This window comes from Mizuhopecten yessoensis, unplaced genomic scaffold (genome assembly GCF_002113885.1).
Source record: "Mizuhopecten yessoensis strain PY_sf001 unplaced genomic scaffold, ASM211388v2 scaffold7695, whole genome shotgun sequence".
Classification (NCBI taxonomy): domain Eukaryota; kingdom Metazoa; phylum Mollusca; class Bivalvia; order Pectinida; family Pectinidae; genus Mizuhopecten; species Mizuhopecten yessoensis.
The window spans coordinates 98,160-121,597 of record NW_018407176.1 but is presented as its reverse complement, the minus strand read 5'-3'; the positions used below and the strand labels follow the sequence as shown (position 1 = coordinate 121,597).

The 23,438-nt window shown below is 35.8% G+C and overlaps 1 protein-coding gene across 1 annotated transcript in view; it reads right to left on the bottom strand.

The window, feature by feature from the left end:
- Window positions 1–23,438, bottom strand: part of LOC110454143 — a 46,920-nt gene that overhangs the window by 6,324 nt on the left and 17,158 nt on the right. The window contains exons 7-30 of the mRNA XM_021503520.1: window positions 22,263–22,388; window positions 21,626–21,742; window positions 20,834–20,961; window positions 16,803–17,019; window positions 16,132–16,281; window positions 15,630–15,840; window positions 12,804–15,437; window positions 12,412–12,587; window positions 11,647–11,817; window positions 11,154–11,413; window positions 10,633–10,791; window positions 9,657–9,890; window positions 9,256–9,384; window positions 8,227–8,329; window positions 7,883–8,088; window positions 7,127–7,372; window positions 6,431–6,917; window positions 6,044–6,207; window positions 4,072–4,305; window positions 3,473–3,646; window positions 2,995–3,155; window positions 1,870–2,728; window positions 1,373–1,502; window positions 1,044–1,261 (exon numbers count right to left, since the gene is read on the bottom strand). Of these exons, the coding sequence (XP_021359195.1) occupies window positions 1,044–1,261; window positions 1,373–1,502; window positions 1,870–2,728; window positions 2,995–3,155; window positions 3,473–3,646; window positions 4,072–4,305; window positions 6,044–6,207; window positions 6,431–6,917; window positions 7,127–7,372; window positions 7,883–8,088; window positions 8,227–8,329; window positions 9,256–9,384; window positions 9,657–9,890; window positions 10,633–10,791; window positions 11,154–11,413; window positions 11,647–11,817; window positions 12,412–12,587; window positions 12,804–15,437; window positions 15,630–15,840; window positions 16,132–16,281; window positions 16,803–17,019; window positions 20,834–20,961; window positions 21,626–21,742; window positions 22,263–22,388 (7,694 nt within the window). The remainder of the gene's footprint in view (window positions 1–1,043; window positions 1,262–1,372; window positions 1,503–1,869; window positions 2,729–2,994; window positions 3,156–3,472; window positions 3,647–4,071; window positions 4,306–6,043; window positions 6,208–6,430; window positions 6,918–7,126; window positions 7,373–7,882; window positions 8,089–8,226; window positions 8,330–9,255; window positions 9,385–9,656; window positions 9,891–10,632; window positions 10,792–11,153; window positions 11,414–11,646; window positions 11,818–12,411; window positions 12,588–12,803; window positions 15,438–15,629; window positions 15,841–16,131; window positions 16,282–16,802; window positions 17,020–20,833; window positions 20,962–21,625; window positions 21,743–22,262; window positions 22,389–23,438) is intronic.

Below are 23,438 nucleotides of genomic sequence, written 5' to 3'. Positions count from 1 at the left end.
CCTAGGGTATTTTTAACAAGGGGACAGAGTGGAACACACATATAATATAATGATAACAACATTGAACTGTCAAATTTAAGATGGCTGTCTTGTGGCCATCCTGTTTGCTTAACCTAGCACCATTTGAAACATTGATGTGAAATTTGAAAAAAACTTTCCAGTACTTTCTCATAATTTTCCAAGCTTTAACTCGGAAAATTCAAGATTACCGCCAGTCATCCATCTTGGTTTTTGCAATCAGTCCCTGACTTCGATATGCATATTTAGGGACCAAGGGGAACCTTCAGATGAACTTTGAGAAAAGTCACTCCAGAACTTTCTGAAAAAAGCACAATCAACTTCAACTCTGAAAATGCAAGATTGCCGTCTGTAAGTCATCTTGGTCTTCTGATCAGTCCAAAAATAGATTTTGTTACAACGGCCCATGATAAACTTGCACATCATAATTGAGGAAAATCTGCAAAAAAGCATTAACAAACTTTTAACTCTCCAAATTCAAGATAGCCGCCAGTCGGCAATCTTTATTTCCTGGGTCTCAAGTAAAAACGCCATAACCAATCGCTAGGCTGATACCTGTCCTTTCAAGATTCAAGAGATACGACACCAATATTTCTAGGCAACCTTAGAAACATTCATGTGAAATTTGAGAAAGACCCTTCCAGTACTTTCTGAGAAATGGCGCTAACAAACTTCAACTTTGAAAGTTTAAGATGGCCACCTGTCAGCCGTCTGAGTTTTCTGATTAGTACCAACATTCATTAAGCGAAACAAAGGAAATTGCAGAAAGTTCCCTCTAGTATTTTCTGAGAAATAGCACTAACAGGAAATGATTAAGGACGGACGGAAAGAATGAAGGACGGACGGACCACGGAAGAAGGGTGATTTGAATAACCTACCATCTGGTGATGGTGGTCTGAAATCAGCTGTACACTATCTTGTTTTAAGGAGATTATTCTTTTTTTTGATATATAATTGGTACCTCAAAGTTCAAATATAACATCAATGCAAACATCTTTATTACAGGTTCCTACCTTAATCAATGCGTTTTTTGGGTTGACCATATTCAGAATGGCAGTCTTTACATTGAAGGCTTTTGGATCCCTACTATGACTAGCCACCAGTAATATCAGTGCCAAGAAGATGAAGTAGAAGATAACTTCTCTGATGATTTGGTGCATATGGATCTCGTTTAGGCGTTTTTTTCGAGCCTCTGCCAGTTTCTCCGGATCTGGTGCATCCACTTTTACATGAGGACGAAGTGCTGCAACAAAAGTAAAAGGTATCATAAATGACATGATTATTTCAAAAGAACGTTGTGATCTACCTAAAATCGCTCGTTCTATGTATTGCTCCAGATGGTTAACTACCCTACCTTTGGTCGGTTTTGTAAACAGAAGTTCCTCGTCAGGCTTTGGTGCCATTTGCGTGTCGTCATTGTCCACGACCTCTTCTACATCCGGTTTCTTCAACAGGGCGGATATGATGACAGCAATAGTGATGATCTGTTGATAATAAAACCTGTTCTTTAAAGCCGCTTTCTCTGCATGCGTGTTACACTAGTTAATGCACACCATTCTTATGAATTAAGGAGATATAGCGTGATTAATGAAAATGATTCAGATTGACCAGTCGGTAGGTAGTATATGATATTAAGCTTGATAGATTAGATACATAGTACAGTATATTATAACTGATCACTAACAGGATATTGATCAATTTTTCTTTCCCTTAGTTTTGACGTCACATTGCACACGTTATTTCTAAAGCAAAGAGTCAAAAACAATAACTCATAGTATGATGACATAAATTGCAGATACAGAAAATAAATGCAAAACACTTTTGAAATGTTAATACATATATCATGATCACCTTTGTTGGTTGGATCACCGTAATTGACTCTCCGATAGACAGCAACATTGCTGACAGCCATGCCAGCGACTTCTCCTTTCCCCATTCCATGCTGTAGAGGAAGGTGATGAAGCCGGATATCACAGAAGACAAAAACACTAGGGTCCATGCTATATATATACATGGCGGCGGGAGGCTGAAGTTTGCCTTCGGCTGTTTAGGGTTTGCGGTCGCTGGCCTTGATACGGATCCCCTACTAATCAATGCTTTATCCGAGGCTGTTGATACTCCGCCAATTGTGTTTGCAGATTCACTTTTTAGATTTTTCTTTTGGACGTCGAAATCATCGTCTGTCACATCAGATATTTTGGTGTCATCATCTACCTTGCATGGCCTAAGGTCTACCTGTGAGAGAGTTCTCAAGGGCTGGATATTACTCACAAATGAATTCGTTACTTTATTTTGTCGTGGTCTTGTTTTACGGAATATGTTATCGATGATCAAGTTAACAGGTAAGACAACTAGACTACTAATGAAACTGATGTAAAGTCCGCTAAGAGAAAACTCGATCGGTCCTATTACGAATGATTCTTTGTTCTCAACATTATCCTCTGTTCTATAGAACATAGCGTTAGCTACCATTGTCGTCATCACCAGAGACAGAATGCAGGATAAACGCTGAACTCTCGTGAAGTGACTTCGCTGCGGTCGAGAGAATACTGATACCCACAGATGAGAATCAGTGAGGCTCCGCTTCGTCTTGGTCAAGAATAGAGTATTGAATTTAGTGAGGTCCTCTGTTCCAGCCACGGGTAACATCCGATCAATCATTCCATCATCCTCCTCTACCGCCAACCAACGATTGCACAAGAAAAAATACCTTCAATAAAAATACAAAACACAGGTAGTTATTTACACACCGTGTGTCACAAACGCTATCCACGCGTTCTTCATGTTGTCGCTTAATTTATGTTAAAAGTACACTAGATATGCATACAATGTGAACTATCCGTGCAGTTTTATGAACATTTCGTGAACACGAACGCAAAAAGCTCTGTAAATAAAACATTCAAATTAATATCCAGAGGAGTGATGTTTACAGTGCAGGATTATTTTAAGATGAGAATTATGTTACTTAAATCTTACGTTTGCCCTGTCTGAAGGTCAGATACAACGACCTTGCTGAGATACCATCCCTGGTGTTTTCCTTTTCCTTTATTGTCATGCCAGATACGTAAGTACGTAAGAGGTCCCAACCACTGCTGGGAACTCATCACGTAGTTGTTCACGCTGCCCCTACTACAAACCTGACAAAACAAATTTTAAAGAATAGCAAAGCAGATCCGCATTGGGTTATGAACCATATTAAATTTTATTTAATGGACAACACTGGAATAAAGTGCATTAAATTGTTTACACTATGCACCAGCATTCTAAATTATTCAAATAGTTGCTTCCTTATTATATATTTCTAGCGATTATGTAAATGTCATTTACAGTACGCATTTATTAAACATATAGACCGCTTTTTAAACCAACATATCTGTGCAATAAGACAATGTTCAAAGCAATTTTGTAATAAATATGTTGCCGTTGTATTTTCTCAAATACAATGTATGCGTACCTTGATTCCTTTTTCGTCCGTGAGATGTCGTACACCCGTGTCCTCATTATCACCGGCCAGTACAAAGCTGATCTTTGACTTGGTGCCCCCGCCTCTCCTCATCCCAGTAAATACCGCGATCTGGTAATAGTACGGGTCACTAACCACGTTGTCTGCTAATGGAGCCACGCCCCACTGAAAAACCCCCCAATAAAACCATATATGGAATTCTATATACATACAAACATCTAAAACTTATTCGCTTTTTTGAAACATTATTTTCAATCTCGATTGCATCACTTGCTTTAAATCCTTGCAATATAAGGTAAATTTGGTTTAACTTGCATGTATTCTTCTCCTTTGTCAATTATACACGTAACTTACAATTCCCATTAACGTATCACCGGTTTTATTTCTTATCTTGTACACGACTAGTTACAGTCTCTGTTGGTATACCACACGTAGAAAAATCTCACTTCATAAACAGCAGGATTTTAGATTTTATGGACTGTTATTTCAGCGCACAAACACATATCACTAAGAACAATATGAAACATTTAACTTACACCAAGTTGTGGTTATACAGTCTACATAACAGATACTGTTACAGAATTACCTACCTTAACGATATCAAGTTTATCTTTGTGACGTGCCCATACAGCCAATATGAAGAATAAGACAAAGATGGCGACAAGTGTGGCCAGGACTGCCCAGTTGTCAGCGATCTTTGCGCCCAAGTTGTCGAATACAGTGTTAAAATTTATCTTGTTAGGCGGTGTGTAGAAATCAGCCCCGAAGGATGTTAAATGGTTACAAAGACACCTCGTAAATTTGCTGTTCGAAAGTGGACTGACCTGGAGTTAACAAAACATGTGTTAATACTAATGATTAATAAATAAATTCATGTCAAGAAAAAATAATAAATAAATTGGAAAAAAACATTAAATTGTATGGTGTAGAAAAAGAATAAGATATAAATATATAATTCTATAACACAACAAAATGATTATATACGTATTGAATGCTTGTAAATGTAGCAGAACATTTCGAGGGAAATACGCATGGTGAATTGAAGATATATTTACTGATCTGGGGGTTAAAACTAGGGCCTCTCGGTCGCTATTATTCTATGTATATTTGTATATATATATATGGGTCAAAGAAGTAATATAGACGGTAAAATCCCATATAACTACTTATTCCTCCTGCACTCACTTATTTGATAACTACATGCATTATTCCTGCAAACCGAAAGAGGCGACTAAGTGTGGACCCCCCTGCTGTGACTGCTAAATCCACTGCAGAATTGAGAGGCGACTAATGAGTGTATTCCGCAGGAAATTGATATTTTTCACATTTACCGGGCCAGATTCCCACATTCATTAATTCATATCTTTATTTCCTCCAAAATAATGAAGATTGCAATGTGGATGAGAATGGTGAGTGCAAGTGACATGAGAAAAAAAAATAAAAAATGGTGCTGACAAAAATTGAGATACAATTGATATAGTGAATCTTGCGCAAGAATAGGTCCTGTACATCAGCGTTTCTTGTCCGCCATGCTCTCAGCTTAATTGCTGCCTTCGGCTGTCTTTAGCCGAGAGGACTATTGGTTTTATATAATAGCTATATTTTCAATTATAGTATATCAGTTATATCTTCTTGTAATATGATGTATATGTACATGTAACTATTCTGTTTCACTGTGTCTTGATAAAGGTGCGGATCGCTCCGAAAATTTGACAACCTAAATTAAACTTGTCCACACTGATGGAATTACTTCTTTGCCCCATGTATATATATATATGTGTATATTTATAGCTCGTAGGCATATTTATATATACATGTTTTTAACTATTAGTGATAAATGAGAATAATTGAAGCCTAAAAACAATTGTGCACAAGCATGTCATTTAACAAAATGTTTCAATAATATTATTTCTTTTGTATAACCCATCAGTGAAAAGCTAGTCTTCCCTTAAATGGCTGTCGTAATTACAGACATTCAGACAAAACAAATCAAATAAATGACATCAAAGAAATAAGACGATAAGTTAAAGTTTATCAAGTTATAAAGGTCCTTTCGGACATGCTGGGAATTTACTACACAGTAGAATAGGAAAGTATGTTGTCGTAGTACAGAACAAACAAATAACGAAGTTTACACTATGACGATAAAAATCCTGGATTGGATGTAGATAAATAAAGCATTACTTCAAAAACAGTGTTAATTTGGAAACGCATTTTACCATCCATTTAATATGACAGAGTTTACTATATTTAAGCCTTTGTTAAAAGAAAGCTGATGGTAAGACAAACAGGTGTTAATTATCAGATCACGATAACACAATTACACATGTAAACATAACATAATTACACATGTAAACATAAGACACTATTAGTCGCATGGGTTTATGTTAAGCAGGAGAAAAAAATACAAACTGTCAAAACCTTATTTCGAATACAGGAACTTTTGAAACAACAAATGAAAAAGACAGAGACCATGAATCCCTTAGTGACCGTAAGCGAAACAGGATGCTCCTAAAATGTAGGTGTAATACTACCACCGCCAATTAAATCATCTAATCTTACCCTACAGCCATTGGACATCCACTTCTCCTCTGCTACATTCCAGAATGAGCATCCTGATGTTCTGTATGTAATACTAAAGTTGACTCGTATTTCTTCCTTAACCGTAGGTCCTATGTAGTCAGCATAGTATTCATCATATGTTTCAACTTCATCCGTTTTGTTTTCTGTAAAATACAAATTCAACATTTACATAAAAGCAAATGGTTACATTTAAAAAGCTGTTTGAGAATAAAAATCCTAATTAATAAAAGACATGATTGTTATTTTGTAAAGGATCTTACTGGTCAAGATGTGTCAGTCAAGTGTTTCATTTCTAAATATTAAAAACAATATATGCGTGTCTCGTCCGTTTTTTTTCTTTTTCTTTTTAAGTATAAAAGGGCTTACCGAAAGGTTTAATGGCGATTACGTAAGACCCTATACCATGCTTCTGTACAAATTCCGGTGATATGAATACAGTGTGAGCCAGTTCATCCCGCATATCAGCGTCCTCGACACTGTCAGGTACTGCATCATGCCGTGGGATGCTGAATATATCGTCATAGGTATCCACAGTGGGAGGGTCATTGTACCTTACATACACTTCAAGGGGGACGTATCCCTCGGGCCGGATAATAAAGTGAATTGAAGTATCATTAGAGCCCGCCTCTACGACAAACTGTAAAAGTTTTTCATCCAAATTGGAGACGCTACTCATTCGGACGTTGTTAGAAATCTCGGAAGGAATGGTTATATCTATGGTGATATCTTCCTCTAGGTCTGCTATAGGAATTTCATTCTTATCACTGTCGTACAGAGACAGAGAGAGTACTGGGGTCTTTATCTTCGAGGAGCTGTCGTCCCAAACGTAGGTGTTCTGACTTGCACTTAAAACCTGCATAACGCAATAAAATATACTTGCACCATTTTCACCATTATTCAATGTCCATGTAGCTATTACTTTTACTCATATTAATAAATTATTGATAACCTCATCGTTCGGATATGTCTTGGGGAAAACAATCTTGATTTCTCTGTAAATACGTTACACATAACATAATACGAGCAGACATCGTTGTTTACTGTTCTGATCTTTTACATTACCTTGGAATCAATGTAAGACGTGTTTGCACTGCTACTGATGATTTCATCTGAAGATGGCATGGCAAAGGCGCCGCTCGTGACGTTTACTACTGCCTTTAGCAGCTTGCTAACCTCTCTCCTTTCTGCAACCATAGATAAATGCTCTGCTTCGAGGCGTAGTGGTGGGCCACCAGGGAAACGTGTCTTTATGGCGGCCTGGTACAATATCTCTGCCACTTGCAGAACCTTAGTAGTTATTTCTTTTACCTATAGTGCAACAGATTAATGTTAAAAAACGACAGAGGATTTATTCACAAGTATGTTTTTCAACTCATTCATTATATAGGAAACGTCAGTACATCAAGCATATTGCTTAGCTGTACTTCTTCATAACAATCCATTTTTGAATTACGGAAAATAGGTACCAAACCATACCTCTCTAAAACTCTTCACTGGTCTATTATTTGTACTATTCATTTTACCAGAGTAGAGGCAATTGGTCTTCATATTTACCAATATGTTTGCATTTTTTTTATTCATTATACGCAAAATGTACTAAAGAGAGACCTGTTTACTCAAAAGCCGTTTACACATCGCGGTTGGAATACTATCATCAAAACACTCGTAAGTGGTTATATTAAGACAATTATCTCACCTTATTCTCTAAAATTCGACATTTTGTTTACTAAAGTTTCAGACAACAAAAGTTTTTGACCATCAGCCTTCAGGTTCAACATGTCTAAATCAAATGAATGTTTATATTAATCGTGACTTCACCTTTTGTCTTCGAATTTCTTTATCGGATAGGGTAGTCGACCGAGTTGTTTGCGTCGTTGTGGAATGCGCCTGCGTAGTATTACTATTATTGCTTCCTGCTGGCTGTGTTGGGCTCTGCGTTTGTCTGGTATCGGTAACATAGGGGCTCCCCTCCAGGGACATGTCAACGGCGGCCTTAGCAACACTCCCAAGGGAAGACAACATGTCTAGCAGCAATACGTATATATTAAAACCAAGTCAAATCACAAATCATTGTGAATGTAAGTATTAAATTCGGTTGACGTCAAATTCAGGATGTGTAAGATAATAAAAGAACATGATTTACCTATATAGTTCGTACATACCCACTGCAGTGTTCCATTCTTGATCCATCGATTCAGACTTTGAATTATCCACGAATTCGTCTAGAGAGTTCGCCATTTTCAGCATGGAATTCACTACACTGTCCTGATTGTTGATAAACAGAAAAGTATATGTTGATAGTATTTGCTTTCTAATTAACTACATTGCCATTGTCGTTATACAACTTTGTGCTCTAAGTTTTATAGGACTACCACTCTTAAAAACCTTGAAAACCAAACTGAGCATTATTATCCGCACAAATCAAACAATTTGCTTTAAATTTGATAAACACTGTTTTGTATATTGTTGCCTGGTGTACCAAAAATACGTATCAAATGGAAAACACCAGAACAAGATTATATAGAGCGTGGCCTAAACCATTAAGTCGCTAATCTCAGTATACTCTACCCGGCGGTGAAATCCTCGTGATGAACATTTTGACGTCCTATCATTTAAAGTTGGTTGATTATTAAGGAAAACAGATTGTTTCCCGAATTTGTTTTATAACTGTTAATATAGATAAAGGTAATGCAATACTGAAACACTTTTCATAAATGATAATTACATTTATCACTTATTTACTACTTTATACCACCTACCGGTAGTATGATAAATTAATTATTATGGTTTTCACAATGAGAAGAAGTTGAGAACTTGAGAACAACTTATGAACGGATTTGTATCTACTTAGTGTTAAGGTTCATGGTAATCGTCCGCGCAAATCTTCTATTTGTTTACGTTTGTCACAGGCCGAGGATTTGTGATCGATGACCATTGAGCCTAGAAGTCGTTTGGAAAATCTGGTGTTTAGTTGACTTTTTATATGAGGTAGTAGTATAGAGATGATAAACAATTTATTACACAATATTTTTAAGGTTTGTCGTTCGGTGGCGGTGGCCTCTTGATTTAATCCACGTGCTCGCGATGAGAAAATTGTTCTCGCGACAAACTCTGAAAACATAGTGTGATAATCTATAAACCACTTAATCTGTAAGTTGTTATACTGAGCTTTGGTATACGTGCGGTCATACCTGTGTGTTGTCGGAAAGCTCTGTTGTCTCGTGTGTCACCACAGCAAAGCACATAGCCGTTTGTTGTAGGGAGTTTATTGTCAGGGAGTTGGTCTGCTGTTCTAGAGTGGTGGCCAGTACCTCACGAAACTGCGCAACAAAAGGAAAAGTAACTACCACAATTGACGAAATAAAACACAAGGTGTTATACAATCTGTGTTGTTTAAGGAAAACGCTGATTATCACAGTACACGAGTCTGAGTAGTAGCCAGAATGAATTATAACTTACCCTTACAACACATGTTTGAAATAATCGTATTAACTAACATATTTCTCGAAAGAGTATATAAGATTATTGTATATAAGAAATTTTGTATCATTAGAAACATTACACTGTGTTTTAGTCTTAAGGCAATGTGTACCTGTATGCGTTTCTCTTTTTCTTCTTGTTCTTTTTTCAGTCTTTCCTCCTCGGCTTTGACTGGATCGACTGTAGTTGTAATAATTGTCGAGACTTTTGAACCGGTGGAGCTCGAACTAGTCGCGCTGGTGGTTTCGAGCGTTGTGGTATCAACTTGTATTGTATTAATATTCGTTTGATTGGGCTGTCGAGCAGTTGTTGGATTTACCACCACACTCTGGTCGACTTCCGCAAACTGATATAGAAATATATTAACAGAAATGCAATATAGAAGTAACGATTCGTTATTATAATGTTACATACGTATCATTCAACATTGGTCATTCGAGGAATAGAGGTAAACAGGTCCCACCATTGTCTCTTTCATTTTTGGTTTATAAGATCCTGTTTAGAGGAGATTCACCAGCGAATGCTGATTGGTTGTTTTGTTTATTTGATCCGAGTAAGTATTTTTTTTTTAAACTCAAAGGACATTCCAATTTCAAGCAATCGTCACAAGTTAGGGGACTTATTTCTCACATTATACTTATAATATATATAAATGAAGTTGCTATGGATACATGGAATCCATTTTAAAATCAAAACTAGGGTAGGAATTCATGACGTCATAACGTCAATATGACATTTCAATGTGGACGAAGTTCATATGAATGTCACGACCTGTACATCAAACAAAAAGAATATTTGTGTGTGTACAATTAACGCCTTCCGTCTTCATCCGATGTCTGTAAGGGAAACCTGTTCCAGTTATACATGAATATTTGTTTTAATCGGGAGGCCGACAGTGAAAAACATTACAACTTCTTACATAATGTATTTAGACTTTATTGTGATACAGCGTGTCATCATGTTCATATAGTGCGATAAAGCAAAATAATTTACGTTGGTTTTGTTAGTGCAGACATTTCTGTTTCTTCCTGTCATACACCACACTTTATTAACAAGGAAAGCCATACGCTATAAAACAGATTACTCACATTAAGCGGTGAATCATTGATAAGGGAAACCATAGCCACGATCAGCTGCTTGGCCTCCTGACTTTTCCCCGACGACAATAGACTTGAAATCTCGTTGTTATCCCCAGAGGCCAGTCCTATCAGCGAGTCAACTTGTTTTCCCTCAGATGGGTTCATCACCTTCAAGTACATCAAAGGTCAAACATTTTGTGTAAAGACAACATATGTCTTTTAACGAGTAAATACAGTTACATGTCTCCGGTATGTACGATACTTTAGGTCCGAACTGCTCATCAATAAAATTAAGTTACCCAGGACAAAACGGTAGCAACAGGTAATCGTTATGTGTGACAAAATAGCCACTAGGAATGAAATAAATATTCTGGAATAAAATGGCCTCCTACAATTATGCAGACGGTTAAAGAAGGCAAATGATAACATGTTATTTTCCATGTACAAAAAAGAACGAAAATCGTAAGACTGGTCGATTATTACCGTGTATCTATTACTTTTTCGAAAAAAATAGATTTTGCGATAAATACCTGAACTTCCAATCGGTATTCAACGTATTCTCCAATTGGATTCTGGATTCTAACGATAATGTCGATAATGTGGTCATGTTTACTGGGTCCCAAAGGAAACTGTGAGTCGGGCGTGTACGGGTGGGTTCCATAATACAACAGCTGGAGATGGTTGCTATCCACGGGTCTTAACCAAAACGTGTACAACAAATGATCTTGATCCTCGCCATGATTCTTCCAGCCATGACAGGCGATCGTGAAAGATGTTTCAAGAGCAAACCCTGTTGTAAATTATGCAAACTTTAATGTTAAAATAAAGAATCGTATTCGCCGCAATAACGTACATAACAATTTATGATACAAATAAAGTTATTCATGTGTGTGAGTGTTATAAAACTGTAGGCATATGGAATGATAAATTAAAAAAGAATGTAGCTGGAGAGATTCTCTTACATTATCATTTAAGTATGGTATTCTTTGTTGATCATTGTAACTTTATGTGACCTTTCCTCACCTTTTTCAGGAATCACATTACACATGCCACCATAGGGAGGTAAATTGGTAACAAACTCGTACACGGTAAAAGAATCTGCATAGCCATGCACCTGTGCTTCCAGTTTAAGGCGGTATACCCTGCCCCCTGTCAATGTCGCCGGTTTCAACACCAATACTGAACTTGTGATATCTGTAAAACACATGAAAGTGTTAAAATGATAAAATTTGTAATCTCTGTTAAACACATAGCATTTGTTTATTGATCAGAATTACATTACATTTAGAACATGTAACAGTGTCATAATAACCAAACTTGTAGTGCATGTGAAACATGTAACATATCTTATAATTGAAATTGTACTATATACAAAACACAAAACAATATTACATTAATAAAATCGAAACGTAAGTACAAACATTGTTATAATTACCCAATTTGTCTTAGAAGCTAAACATGTAATAGTATTGTGCTAATTGAAATTGTATAACGTTTAAAACAGTAAAGTTACACTGGTAGAACGATGATCGAGTTTATAAAAAAACCACACAAGCAATATTTCTATAATGATAACTTACAATTTATGTAATACAAATAATACCTATTATGTTATACTTATATATGATATATGACACTTGAAAATGGAGTTGGCATGCATGCACATACCTTGCATATTTTGTATGATTGCAGGTAACAAAATAGTTCTGCATGTTCCCTTTTTCATCTGCTGATAATTGATTGTAGAATATCTCGAACGTTTGTTATAGAAATATCGTCTATACCTACCCCCTTCTGCGAATTCTTTAAGCTCAACGACTTCTTTGAATTTCTGCGTAGTCAGATTTTCCAGAAATAAGGACCATTTAAACTGTATGTTATCAAACTGGCTACAGTCACGACAGCGTCCAAGCAGGAGGAATTCACCCGAGGGATTCATCTTGGTATTACAATTGATCTCACACCTGTAAGTAATTCACCTCGGTATTACAGTTTAATTCACATCAAAAATAATTTCTATGAATTTATCACATCTCGTGTTTGGAATATGGGTTTATAACTGACATGTATGTGCCTTCATAAGAACACTTCACGTTAATGTTTAAAAGTAATTTAATAAAAAATAATATTTGTATTTTTGCTATTCACACTTTTTAATGATCATAAGGATATTTACTTACTTGATATTTAACTGCTTAGGTTTTCCATCTATAACAACTAAAGTTTGCTGGGCAGTCGACGCTCTATCGCGTTTCTGTACAACCACCTCAAATACATTTTCAGTTCGAGGTTGTAATAGGAACGAATTCAACGGCAATATTCCAGCTGTCCAGTTCAAATTGCCGATTCCCGTTCCAAAACAGCCTTGTCCCCAAGTCATGTTTTGCCGCTGTTCAGTGGTCGGGATCTCTACATATGCTAAACTATCGTCTGGAAACGTTTCGTGTGAGAGACGACACCTCCATGTAAATGTTAATCCCGTTTTGTTTGCAGTATCGAGGACATCCGGATCGTATGTATTGGACAAAGCATCAATGACAAACTCAGTGTTAAAGCCGACGCTTCGCATGATGCCGCCGACAAAACGGAGAGACAGTGGCGTGTCGGTGATGTTCAAGTACGTGAAATGGACAGAGGATAGCCCGTGAATCTCAAACATGGACACGTTCAAAACTATCTTATATTGACCAGCCAGAAAGGTACTTGGTGGTAACAGTATTCTAAAGTGATCAGTAGCCACGAGATGTATTGGGTATTCTTGAAAGATGTAGTCCAAATACGTTTTACCTTCATCGATCTTGTAAATATTCCACTCGTAGCTCACCTCCTTAGAAGAATTACAGTTGATCTCCGCTGTGCTCTGAAGAATGATTCTCTTTGATTTGTGGTGATGTACTGGAAGATCGATTTGCTGCCCACCTCCCTCAATATTGACCTTAGGATAGAAACAACTTATTCCAGTTATGATTGCCAAATCAGTGACGGTCTGAGTTGACACTTCGTTGAATCCTGTCACATTCACGATAAAGGTACCATTGGTTCTATACATATGCGAATGCTGCAGAACTCCAGTTGGTGACCAGTTTATATAGTAGTATTTGTTTGTTCTCGCGACGTCTTCGCATTCACTTTCGCCATAAATTGTTTCCTGAGAATCGTCACCCATGTACCAAATAAAACAGGAATCAGTTCCAGGTCGTGCTAATTCCAATTCAAACGTAATTAATTCAAACGCATCTGACGGACCGTCGTTTGTTATATGTTGCATCAGAACGATATGCTGGAAGGTAATGACAGCATTTTCTGAGGCAGAAAACAAAGGATTGGAAGCGTTCAGTGTAACGTTGTACGTGCCTGGACTAATAAACTTCCGCCTCATAACTTCATCATAGGTTGCCAAGGACACGCCGTCTCCAAAATTCCAGGAGAACGTCAGATGATTGCCGCTCGACACTGAGGCGTTTAATATGAGATCCCTTTCCAGCGGAAATATGTTACTTTTGTCGCCGTGTCCGTAGTTGGATAAGTCGAACTTATCGGACATAGCATAATATCTCACGAATGCCAGTCCCTTCACCTCTGTCAGTACCCAAATGTCTATATCAACTGATGCTGTCCACACAGCGTTTCTAACAATGAAAGTCACAGCGTATATTCCTTTCTGCCGAAACGTGTGGGTTAATGATATCTGCCTATTGAAGAATATATCTTGATCTAACGCTCCCGATACAACGTGGCCATCTTTGAACGATATTTCGTATTTGGCATGCGACGCAACACCAATAAAGAAATCGAAATCGATCTGTCCATTTACAGGTATGTACAATTTGTTTACATTAATCGATAACCCCTCTATTTTTCTTTGGATGCTGATCCAGTTAATAATCAGTGCTGCATTCAATTTGTTAGAACAATTTACAAACAGTTCTACATCTCCTACAGATTCGGCGGTATCCCAAGATGAATTAAGGTAGGACGGATTAGCATTATCCATTAGTTCTATGTAAACACTCGAAGAGTACGTGTTGTTCAACAATATCATGCATAACACGTGCGATGGCGGATCTTTATCTCCAACGTATGAGAGTTCAGCGTATATATCACCAGGTGGAGACAATATTAGGGGATTAGATACCTTTAAAACAACGTCTATAACAGGATTCTGTACGAAGATAAGATCAGATACCGCTGTCTTAGAAGAGTTGGTGTTATGAGCAATGACTGTTACGTTATAAGTTCCCACATCTGTGTATGTGAATGGTAGATGGACAGACGAAGGTCCACGGCGAATGTTGTTTAATGACAGAGAAGTACTTTCGTTATTTCCGAAATCTACATGAAATGTTATATTAGATCCTGTTAGTGTCCTCAGTGAAATCACTATTTCTGTTCCACGGGCTAGAACGTATTTACTACTGGAGACACTCAGTCCTGAAATAGGCTCTTCGATAATAAACATTTTCTTTGTAATCAGAAAACTCACCATGTTGGATATGTTTAAGGTGGTTTGGTAAACCCCAGGGTTGAACGTATGTCTGAACGTGAAGAGCGAGTCGTATTGAGCATAACCGACATACTCATACAGGGTTTCACCGTCACCAAACATAAACCGCATGTGGAGGTCCGCGAATGATATCAAAGACTTGGAGGTGATCACAAAGTCGATGTCTCCCGGATAAGACAGGTTTCGTTCTTTACAAGTCAGGAGCAAGTTTGAAATACCATCTTGGATAAACACGTGTTGACTAACTGTGTGGTGGGAAGGGGTGTTCCTTGCAGAAATATCAACTGTATAGTTTCCAGCAGAAGAATACCTGCAAAATATATTTCTTTCTTCAATATTCAGTTTTTATGTATCTAGTATAAGCAACCACACGATAACGAAAACTTCCGCATTTTACCGCTATTAACTGCTCTTTAAAAGCTTTCGATTTCTGTAATAGGCAAAGAAACGAACGACACATACAATCATGAGAGACATTGTAAGATATATAACCAAATCTAACCTATGTGTTAAGGACACTGGCGAAATGAAAGCAAGTTCCTCTGGATCGTTGACAATATATACTTCTCCATCCCCGTAATCAGCAGTGTACTCGACATGTGATCCTCTGGTGAGCTGAAGAGTAAACCTGACGGTATCTCCCACACGGTAGAAATGGTGTTCAGTCGTCAAAACAAAGCCTACTATTGGGTCCTGGTTGGTCTCGTCAATCACTATCAACAACGTACAATGTACAATAGTTTCAGTGCATACGTTGAACTCAACAATTTGCATCATGATTTATGTAATTATTATTTATTCTATAACTTACATTGACGGTAAACTGGCAGACATAAGAAAAACAAAGTGCATATTTTGCACCGAGTAAAAACTTTTAAATAAAAAGTTGTTGATTCTTATAAAAGATTATAAAGATACGAAGTGTTAATTGACATGTGAATGACTTCTACTTTCTTCGCTAGGTTCAGTTAACATAAAGCTTTTGGATTGATTGTGTTTTTTACCTGCACATGTTGATCCCTGGGGCTGTCCGCTATCCATGCCTATGTCCATGTAGCCAGAGTTACAGGTACAGATGTACACACCCGATGACTGGGTACAGGCAGAGTACGGGGAACAGCTGTTCCAATCCTCGCTCTCACACTCGTCTATAGCTGTAAGGAAAGAGAAACACTGCCTGTTAACGATTCAACTACCATCTAATGCTTCAGTTTGGTTTGTTTTGTTTTGTTTTATTTTGTTCAACGTCCTGTCAACAGCTAACGTCATTCTTATGTTTCTGTACCTAACATTTTTAAAGCAGCGGCGTAGAGGTGCAGTATAAAGTATTTATGACAAAATGCTCTTTTGATCTGATGAATAAATAATAACATTACACAAAAAGACAGTCAGTAAAGTAGTCTTCTTAATCTAATTTGTTAAAAATTAATTTGACTTATGCATTAAATATTTTACACAAGAACCATAAATGGAACATAAATCAATATTCCTAACTTAAACTTATTTTTTACTGTATATCTGTCCAGCATGAAGTATTTCCTCAGTAATGATATGTATCTCCTCCGGACCATGTTTTATTGAACAAGGATCATGCTTCGTACATAACGACAAATGAACTGAGGTCTCGACAGAAAAATACCCGTCATCGACGGGCGTATCACTACGGAAAATCTACCTGTAACAGTTATATCTGATGGTAGGACCTCGAGCCCTTCTGATCGTAGTACAGGGATCCCTGCCACAAGCGAGTCGACAATGTCGCCTTCCTCAGCTGTACTGTCGATGTGTAAATATACTGTTGATATGATGATAATACTTCCTGGTGCATATCTTTCTATCACTGTTCCAAAGTAGCCGATTTTAAATCCAGAGCTCGAGAAAACCTGGAGTACCTTAAAATATTTAACCAAGTGGCTGTGTAAAACATCAAATTACTACTGGAGTAACAAAAATACGTAACCAAGTAGTATCATGGAAAACATCAAATTACTACTGGAGCAACTAAAATACGTAACCAAGTAGTATCATGTAAAATATAAAATTACTACTGGAGTAACTAAAATACGTAACCAAGTAGTATCATGTAAAATATCAAATTACTACTGGAGTAACTAATATACGTAACCAAGTAGTATCATGTAAAACATCAAATTACTATTGGAGTAACTAAAATACGTAACCAAGTAGTATCATGGAAAGTATCAAATTACTACTGGAGTAACTTAAATACGTAACCAAGTAGTATCATGGAAAATATCAAATTACTACTGGAGTAACTTAAATACGTAACCAAGTAGTATCATGTAAAATATCAAATTACTACTGGAGTAACTAAAATACGTAACCAAGTAGTATCATGGAAAATATCAAATTACTACTGGAGTAACTAAAATACGTAACCAAGTAGTATCATGGAAAATATCAAATTACTACTGGAGTAACTAAAATACGTAACCAAGTAGTATCATGGAAAATATCAAATTACTACTGGAGTAACTAAAATACGTAACCAAGTAGTATCATGGAAAATATCAAATTACTACTGGAGTAACTAAAATACGTAACCAAGTAGTATCATGGAAAATATCAAATTACTACTGGAGTAACTAAAATACGTAACCAAGTAGTATCATGGAAAATATCAAATTACTACTGGAGTAACTAAAATACGTAACCAAGTAGTATCATGGAAAATATCAAATTACTACTGGAGTAACTAAAATACGTAACCAAGTAGTATCATGGAAAATATCAAATTACTACTGGAGTAACTAAAATACGTAACCAAGTAGTATCATGGAAAATATCAAATTACTACTGGAGTAACTAAAATACGTAACCAAGTAGTATCATGGAAAATATCAAATTACTACTGGAGTAACTAAAATACGTAACCAAGTAGTATCATGGAAAATATCAAATTACTACTGGAGTAACTAAAATACGTAACCAAGTAGTATCATGGAAAATATCAAATTACTACTGGAGTAACTAAAATACGTAACCAAGTAGTATCATGGAAAATATCAAATTACTACTGGAGTAACTAAAATACGTAACCAAGTAGTATCATGGAAAATATCAAATTACTACTGGAGTAACTAAAATACGTAACCAAGTAGTATCATGGAAAATATCAAATTACTACTGGAGTAACTAAAATACGTAACCAAGTAGTATCATGGAAAATATCAAATTACTACTGGAGTAACTAAAATACGTAACCAAGTAGTATCATGGAAAATATCAAATTACTACTGGAGTAACTAAAATACGTAACCAAGTAGTATCATGGAAAATATCAAATTACTACTGGAGTAACTAAAATACGTAACCAAGTAGTATCATGGAAAATATCAAATTACTACTGGAGTAACTAAAATACGTAACCAAGTAGTATCATGGAAAATATCAAATTACTACTGGAGTAACTAAAATACGTAACCAAGTAGTATCATGGAAAATATCAAATTACTACTGGAGTAACTAAAATACGTAACCAAGTAGTATCATGGAAAATATCAAATTACTACTGGAGTAACTAAAATACGTAACCAAGTAGTATCATGGAAAATATCAAATTACTACTGGAGTAACTAAAATACGTAACCAAGTAGTATCATGGAAAATATCAAATTACTACTGGAGTAACTAAAATACGTAACCAAGTAGTATCATGGAAAATATCAAATTACTACTGGAGTAACTAAAATACGTAACCAAGTAGTATCATGGAAAATATCAAATTACTACTGGAGTAACTAAAATACGTAACCAAGTAGTATCATGGAAAATATCAAATTACTACTGGAGTAACTAAAATACGTAACCAAGTAGTATCATGGAAAATATCAAATTACTACTGGAGTAACTAAAATACGTAACCAAGTAGTATCATGGAAAATATCAAATTACTACTGGAGTAACTAAAATACGTAACCAAGTAGTATCATGGAAAATATCAAATTACTACTGGAGTAACTAAAATACGTAACCAAGTAGTATCATGGAAAATATCAAATTACTACTGGAGTAACTAAAATACGTAACCAAGTAGTATCATGGAAAATATCAAATTACTACTGGAGTAACTAAAATACGTAACCAAGTAGTATCATGGAAAATATCAAATTACTACTGGAGTAACTAAAATACGTAACCAAGTAGTATCATGGAAAATATCAAATTACTACTGGAGTAACTAAAATACGTAACCAAGTAGTATCATGGAAAATATCAAATTACTACTGGAGTAACTAAAATACGTAACCAAGTAGTATCATGGAAAATATCAAATTACTACTGGAGTAACTAAAATACGTAACCAAGTAGTATCATGTAAAACATCAAATTACTACTGGAGTAACTAAAATACGTAACCAAGTAGTATCATGGAAAGTATCAAATTACTACTGGAGTAACTAAAATACGTAACCAAGTAGTATCATGGAAAATATCAAATTACTACTGGAGTAACTAAAATACGTAACCAAGTAGTATCATGGAAAATATCAAATTACTACTGGAGTAACTAAAATACGTAACCAAGTAGTATCATGGAAAATATCAAATTACTACTGGAGTAACTAAAATACGTAACCAAGTAGTATCATGGAAAATATCAAATTACTACTGGAGTAACTAAAATACGTAACCAAGTAGTATCATGGAAAATATCAAATTACTACTGGAGTAACTAAAATACGTAACCAAGTAGTATCATGGAAAATATCAAATTACTACTGGAGTAACTAAAATACGTAACCAAGTAGTATCATGGAAAATATCAAATTACTACTGGAGTAACTAAAATACGTAACCAAGTAGTATCATGGAAAATATCAAATTACTACTGGAGTAACTAAAATACGTAACCAAGTAGTATCATGGAAAATATCAAATTACTACTGGAGTAACTAAAATACGTAACCAAGTAGTATCATGGAAAATATCAAATTACTACTGGAGTAACTAAAATACGTAACCAAGTAGTATCATGGAAAATATCAAATTACTACTGGAGTAACTAAAATACGTAACCAAGTAGTATCATGGAAAATATCAAATTACTACTGGAGTAACTAAAATACGTAACCAAGTAGTATCATGGAAAATATCAAATTACTACTGGAGTAACTAAAATACGTAACCAAGTAGTATCATGGAAAACATCAAATTACTACTGGAGTAACTAAAATACGTAACCAAGTAGTATCATGGAAAATATCAAATTACTACTGGAGTAACTAAAATACGTAATCAAGAAGTATCATGTAAAACATCAAATTACTATTGGAGTAACTAAAATACGTAACCAAGTAGTATCATGGAAAATATCAAATTACTACTGGAGTAACTAAAATACGTACGAAGTAGTATCATCGAAAACATCAAATTCCTACTGGAGTAACTAAAATACCTAACAAAGTTGTCGTATAAAATATCAAAATACTTATGACAAAATACGAAATGATAAGATTTTTTTTTAATTGTAAGTTTACATATCGAGAGACAAAATTGCAGATTTAATTTCATCCGATTAATTAACGTGATTTTTGTACTGTATTCATTATGTTCGGTTAAAACATTGCAATCGAGAACTAACAGCAAACCATTCGTTTATGCCAGTAAGTTTCGTAACATTAATCAAGGAATGGTATGACTGGTACCAGCCCTCACAATCTCGATACCATTAGTGGCTCATACCGAGGATTTGAACGAGCCTGTCACAAATGTATGCATCTGGGACTCCTCATCCGTCAAATCGTCGCTGTAAACTGCATCACTGCCATTCACTCCCAGCACTTTGATTGTAGCATTGAAGACCCTTGCATCTATAAAAGAATAACGAATGTATTAGTATTTAATGATTTGAGTCAATTCAATCTCACTACTTTTTTGCCTGACTTGCAAAGCCAAACAAACATTATTTCCGCATTGCTTACAAAAGAAGCAGCATAGAATAAATTAATATGATATGCATTATATATATACCTTATCATTATAACAAAAATGAACGCGAACAAGAACATGTACACGTCTTTTAGTACACCGCCCAACTATGTTCTATAAAGCATGGACTGTAGTTATGATGAACGTACCAATGCAAGTGTATGGTGTACTCTGGAAAAATCCCTTCTCACAAACACATGTGTAGTTTCCGTGGTTATTCTGACACTTGGAATGACCTTGGCATGGGCTGCTCTGGCATTCATCGATATCTAAGAGATGATAAATGATATTGTGCTTTACTAGTTCTAGGTAAGTATGGGTTTAATGACATTTAAGTATTCTCTTGCTTTTTCTGACAACTCTGCAGACACAGACGAGATACTGGGACAAAATAGTGTCTTTATATTTTGTTGAAAGTACTTTTTTCGAATTACAGATACATTTCGTTGGCATTGTGGGAAGCTGTACTGTGTTATCAATCTTAACGTACTTAAACGTTTCATTAAGAAGGTTATACGTATCATACAAAGCTCGTTCGTTACGTACCGACACATGTATTTCCTTCCATGCTGAAGCCAGGCCGACACAAACACGTGTAACTTCCTACGGAATTGACACATGAAGCAAACTCCATACAGGGTGACCATAAACACTCATCAATATCTGAAATACAAAGGTTTGACAAAATGATATTACTATCCAGAAGTATGTCATTGTACATATCTTACAGGTAACACACTCCATCACAGGCTATGTCAATAGGGGGTTTGTGGTACGACATAATCACGCACGCTATGTTTCACTTGCTTTGATACGACAGAATCACGCACGCTATGTATCACTTGATTTGATACGACAGAACGTCTGTTGGGTGTACAAGTCTCCTTTTCACGACACAACCACTAAACTGTTTACAAGCCTTCTTTTCACGACACAACCACTCATCTGTTTACAAGCCTTTTTCTGTAACGATAGATCCCCATAAAAATCTTTTCAACGACGGATCGCAAAGGGTTTTTTTCACGGTACAATCATGTACTTTGTATAAGCGTTTCGCTATAATTATATTTACATGATTTATAAGGCAACTCTTGTGTTGATAATGAGGAAACTGCAAAATGCAAGAGTTTTCATTGTAAAATAATACTGTATATAGTTAAGGAATCGAGACAGCACGACATACCTCCACAATACCCGCCATCAACCATACCGTACCCTGTGTTACATGTACACGTGTAGCTGCCAGCTGCATTGTCACAGTCGGAATGACTTGGACATAGGGAAGGGTGTGTATTACACTCGTTAATATCTGCAATTGAAGAGAAGTAACTCTAACAGATTATTCAATGTATAACGAATACCTTACATCAATTGTATCATCGCAGTTAACTGTTATCATTCATAAATGTATTAAAATGATTTTATTGTTATTTCCTTCAAAGTAAAATATTAAATAAATCTGGTACATCTGCAAATGAATGACTTTTTTTCTGAGAGTTAAACCCAAAAAAATATACCGACCTTCACACTCAGTTCCTATATCGATATATCCGGTATGACATGTGCAGGTGTAACTACCAGGTACGTTAGTACAATTGGCATTGGATGAGCATATCCGGTAAAAACATTCGTCTATATCTGTAAATGAAAATTGTACTCTTCTATGAACCACTATACCGTGCATCTTAGTTAGAATAAATATGAAAAAACAATAAAGAATATATATGTCATGACTTAAAATAATTAATGAATCATGCAATAAGCTCAGGTATAAATTAAAGTGAATAACAAGCAACAGTAAAATATTAACATACTACGGCAAAATATAATATGAGAGAGTTTATAGATAACTAATAAACTAGGGAAACTATCAGCGGTAAGATATGGTCACATAACACCTTACATATTAAGTTTTATTAGTCTAACCGCCTACTTCGAAAGAAGCTGTCACAAAATAGATGTCTTCGCAAATACACAGACAACAGACAAAAAGTGACCATCTTAGATTTTAACTGTAAATAAACATAAACATTATCGTGCAAATGATGAGAATTCCATGTAATTCAGTGATATGTGATGCAACAGAAGATTCTGTACAAAAAGACGGTCAAAATAATAAATGTTNGTGTTCTGCTATACTCATATATACCAATAGGACGAGTGTTCTGCTGTACTCTTGCCTTCAACCAAATATATACCAATAGGACGAGTTTTCTGCTATACTCATACATACCGATAGGACGAGTGTTCTACTATACACATATATACAAATATGACAAGTGTTCTGCTATACTCCTGTCTTCAACCAAATATATACCAATAGGACGAGTTTTCGGCTATACTCATATATACCAATAGG